This window comes from Phymastichus coffea, unplaced genomic scaffold (assembly GCF_024137745.1).
Source record: "Phymastichus coffea isolate CEN01 unplaced genomic scaffold, Cenicafe_Pcof_1.1 PCOF00051, whole genome shotgun sequence".
Lineage (NCBI taxonomy): Eukaryota > Metazoa > Arthropoda > Insecta > Hymenoptera > Eulophidae > Phymastichus > Phymastichus coffea.
The window spans coordinates 28,118-33,231 of NW_026706862.1; the positions used below are offsets into that span (position 1 = coordinate 28,118).

Sequence of the window (5,114 nt, forward strand, 5' to 3'; positions counted from 1 at the left end):
AAAAGAACCGGCGCATGAGCATCGCTCAAGAACTGTTGAATGACGTCAACGACGACCCAGATTTACTCAAAAGGGTCATAACTGGTGACGAATCATGGGTATATGGTTATGATATCGAAACCAAAGTCCAATCGTCCCAATGGCAGAGCCCAGATGAGCCAAGACCGAAAAAAGCACGCCAAGATGGCCAAAGGATATGATTGATGTACATGCTTATTTGCATGACTTGAAAGTATAATATCTCAGAATAGTGGATACTTCTTTCACTCATTCTCGTCATTACCCGGAGCTTACGACGAGGACGTGATGAGTTCAAGCTCCATTTACGTTTTTTTTGTATTTTTCATATTTTATATTTTTTTTGTATTTTTTATATTTTATATATTTTTTTTATTTTTTATATTTTATATTATTTTTTATTTTTTATATATTATTTTCTGCATTTTTTATGTTTCATTTTCAGGGTTTTTATTTCCTCTTTTCCTCCATTCTTCCTGTAGGAGGATCCCCTTTGCATTATCAATAAATTTGTACTGTAATATTGTTACTGAGTATTTTTTGAAATTAGACATAAAAACATGTTCTTCATACAACCAGAGCAACAAAACTCATTACTGTCTATATGTGATGTTTTTGAAAACAATTTCTTTCCGGTAAAAGACACAGAGGAACATTACAAGTACTACAAATCCATCTCGTCTTCTGTGGCTTATCTCTTGTAGAACAGTGGTTACATCTTTTATATGTATCTGAGACTTGTGGCATGTGAGCAGCATTAGAAAGTCTCTTTTCATCAGGTACTTTGATTTTTGCATGGCTTGGAGTATTTGGTGCCGTTCTTTTCCTACCTTTTGGAGTTGGGAGCTTATGTACCACCAATTGTTCTACCAATCTCATTCGGAATTTTTTCAATGACAAAAGTGGTTTGATTTGTTTTTCCTTGTACAAAATGAATCCGTTACATATGCAGAGATCGATGACATGCCAAAAAATTCTAAACCACCATTTTTTGGACTTACGATCAATCTGGTAAGTAGATATTGCACGATCCGCATAGTCGACATATCCCATGTGTGTGTTATAGTCTGAACACAAGACAGGACTGTTGACAGGAGTTAGAGTACCATCTTTTTGCCTCCGATTCACAACAGTTACATCGGTAGGGTCGTGAAAATTGGATAAAAAGTATACTGGTTTTTTACCCATCCACTTTATCCATGTGAGTCCTGATGTCGAGGTCTTGTATTCGTACTCTCCAATAACCATTTTTTTATCAGACTTATCACTTTTGGGGAGATTCGCGCGATTAGATCGTACTGTGCCATATGCAAGGATGTTATCCTGTTTTAGAGATATTAGAAGCTCTACTCCTGTGAAAAAATTATCAAAATACACTTGGTGATTATGACCAACAAGGTGACGTGTAAGATCACGAACCACACGTGCTCCTAATTGTTTTTCAGGACTATCTGTTTTGCCTGTGTAGATCTGAAATTGACAAACAAATCCCGATTCATCTGCTCGGGTCCAAACTTTGTAACCACGTTTAGTTGGCTTGGCTGGCATATATTATTTCATGCTACTCCTCCCCTTGAACTTGATCATTGATTCATCAATAGCTTGGTGATGGCTTGGTTTCCAGCATTCTCTGAATGTTTCAGAAAGAGTGTCGAGAAGAGGTCTTAGTTTATACAATTTATCGTATTCTGGATCTCCTTTTGCTGGTTCTTTTGAATTATTATTGATATGCAAATGAGACAAAAAAAATCCAAAGCGATTCACAGTCATCAGTGAAGAAATATATGAATCATGGAATTGAGGGCTATTAGACCAATAATCCCGATACGAAGGTAACTTCTTGTAACCCATATGGATATTGATCGCTATGAAAATTTTCAACTCATCTTTGGTGATAAGATCTCCTTTTGACTTCTTTTGAGAAATAAACAAATTTGTTTGCTCTACAATAACATCTAATAGAGACTCAGGGAACAAACAAAGAAATATATCCTTTGGAGAAGACGCGGAGTCAGGGATGATGGGTCCGTGACTCCTACTGAAAGATAAATCAGTCTTTGGAATATTCTTCGATCTCCAAATTTCACTTTTATTTGAATCTGTAGTGGTTGTTTCGTCGTCAATTTCTTCTTCGTGTGCCTCATCTTCGAGAAGATTGTTGATTGAAGGGGCACATGATCTACTCTGCGATTCAATACCTCATCTTCATCCTTAGAATCGCACAACCCATCAACAGACTCTGAATCACTATGAATTTCATTCACAATTCGCCTTCTTCTCCCCATGGTTACAAAATAAATCTCTTCTAAATTTGTTGATATAGAAAATATGAAAATTGAAGAGTACTACGTAAAAATTGATCCCGCCCTAATGGGCGGGAAAAAATGCCCGCAAAACAAGAATATTATGAACACAAATATACAAAACGCCTATTTGCTCTTCAACTAATATAGGGAATCCACTCCGGTTTTTTAGTCAACGAGTGTCAACAAATATATGGATGACTCCAGAAGCAAAGAGCCGATCTTTATTTATTTTTCGTAGGTCGGGGGTTGAGGGCCTTTGAGCCTTTTGGCGATTTGTATGAGCACCAAACACTTTGTATTGAATGTACTCTCCATGGGTCTGAGGGCCATATATATATAAATATATATATTTTTTTTTTTTTTTGAGAGATTCATTCACCTAATCAGAAAACAAAAGACTAGAATATTTGAAACAGAATACTAAATTATATTATCAGATTTGTTATCAGCACGACCGAAAACCCTTAGAAATTACGTTTCATGAAAATGAAGTCCCGAAAAATGAAATTTGATATCCGAATTTTTGGATCCGCCATTTTGGATATATTATTTTGGAAATCTGATATCAGATTCGTTATCAGCGAGCCCTAAAAGCCTTTACATTGAATTTTGAAATATTCAGGCCAATATAGAAAATAAATGCCTGTCCGCCATTTTGAATTCGCCATTTTGGATACATCATTTAGGAAACCTGATATCAGATTCGTTATCAGTAACCCCTAAAACTCATTAGTTATGAATTTTAAAGTTTTCAAGCGAATATAGAAAAAAATCTATGTCCGCCATTCTGAATCCGCCATCTTAGATGCAAAATTCGAACAATCTAATGTCAGATTCATGATCAGCGACCTCAAAAACCCCTATATATAAATTTTCATCTAAATATCCTGGAGAGAAAAATGTATGCTTCAAAGGGTTAAAATTTGTGAATTACACTTTCAATAACTGTGTTTTCAACGTTGTTACGTGTAAAAATTGTTTTGAGGAAAATGGCAAATAGTTATATTATATATTTCGAAATGATATGTATTGTATATACTATCTATTATATTTGTTTCTTGTTGTGATCATTTTATTAAAATTTAATAAATCGAAAGTAGTATAGCAATGTAAGTTTCAGGCCACCCTGCGGAGGGTCCTGAAACAAACTTTTGGTCCCCTGGCCTAACCCTTTCATGTTAATAATAATTATTAATATTAATCAATATTATTAACAATATCTGCGGGGATCCTTTGTTTCATACTTTGATTCCCTGGCTTAACCCTTCCATATTAATTATTATTAATGTTAATAATTATTTATATGTTTTGAGGAAGGTTCCTAGGGCTCCTAGTCCCTAGGGATCCTCCCTATTGATTTCAGTCTAATTTATTCAAATGTATTTTGGAAGAGTTATAAATATTATTGATAAATCAATTGCTACATTGTAAATGAATAGAAAGCGATAATTGAAAAAAATGAAGAGACAGATCGGAGAATCGCACCGGCGTCCTCTAGGTTGGCAGGCTAGCGGAGAGCGTCGTAGGTCAGGTAGCAGCGGGCGGTGCGAGCCAGCGCGCGCGTAACACGGGAGGGAGGAAGTGCCGAGAGGAAAGACGCAGTGGTTAGCAGAAAGAGTGTTTATTAAGACGAAGATAACAAAGGAAGCATACAAGTAGCATTCGCAGTGAGAGAGGCAAGCGAGAAGCAAGCGAGAGAGAGAGTCTTATGATCGAACGGGCACTTACATGACGGGTTCGCAGTGGCCTCGGACTTAGTCCTGACACGCGCAGGTGTTCAGCCACGAGGCAGCTCTCTCAGGCTGACTGGCAATAATCTGCACGCACGCACGCACTCTACACCCTTGGTCCTTATCGGCAAAAAAACACTAGCTGCGTAGCACAAGGCGCTTATTCGTCGCGGTGATAGCCGGGCTTGCTTTTCTCGTGAAGGCGGGCAGCAGATTGTCGCTCGCACGCGGAAGGGGTCCTCCTCTCTCGCGCTGGCTATTCGGCAGCGGCGCGTCTCAGCCAATTAGGCAAACGTGCGCGACACTCAAGCGTCCACGCTTTCACGCGTACACGTGGATCTCTCTCTCTCTACTCGGTGCTCTCTGACTTACCTCGTGCCGCATCCACAGCTGCGGCAAGGCAAAATTACATAAAAAAGAATACATAGGTTATTAATAAATTATGATTAGCTTAAGGGGAGAGAGAGACATAACGAGACTCGGCTCGTTATAAAGTTTACATGTGTTAAAAACTTAATATTAATGGTTATTTACTTGTAAATTAAGAATACTCATTTCTCAAAATTCGCGAATGTCTCTCGAATTTTTGATGACATCTCTCCTGCAAAAATAAGTAGGAAAATCTGTGTATAAATAGGCCCACCTCTGCACAGGCTAGCATTCACTTCTAGCCTTACAAGGTGAGCGCATGAGTCTGAATAAACTTGGATTATACCTAAGTTCTTTCTCTCATTGTGATTAACTGAGCAAGACTGTCCCTTCCTTATAATTTGAGCTCGACTTATAGAACATCTGGCGCTATAAAAAACTTGGGCCGAATTATATCCTATCAAAGAAAGACTTTAGCTCTGCTTATGGGACAATTCGCACCATAAGAAACTAGGGCATTATCTGACTTTCTTCGAAATATTGTACTTATTTATATATCTTTGATTTACTTATTGATTACATTTGATTCATTTATCTATTTTATTGACAATTAGAGTTAAATTATTGGAAACAAATTCTTACTCATTAGCTAGATATGAGAGTTCGAATTATTTTATTTATAAGTGATACG

The 5,114-nt window shown here is 37.3% G+C and overlaps 1 protein-coding gene across 1 annotated transcript; it reads right to left on the reverse strand.

The window, feature by feature from the left end:
* Nucleotides 1-618: 618 nt before the first annotated feature.
* LOC131665450 (piggyBac transposable element-derived protein 4-like) lies at nucleotides 619-1,566 on the reverse strand. Its single transcript, XM_058937332.1, has one exon. It carries the CDS (start codon nucleotides 1,564-1,566, stop codon nucleotides 619-621), a length of 948 nt encoding a protein of 315 aa, XP_058793315.1.
* Between the last annotated feature and the right edge of the window lie 3,548 nt (nucleotides 1,567-5,114).

Bases quoted from the DNA above. Each gene is read 5' to 3' on its own strand.
- LOC131665450 (XM_058937332.1), bottom strand. From the start codon at position 1,566: ATGCCAGCCAAGCCAACTAAACGTGGTTACAAAGTTTGGACCCGAGCA.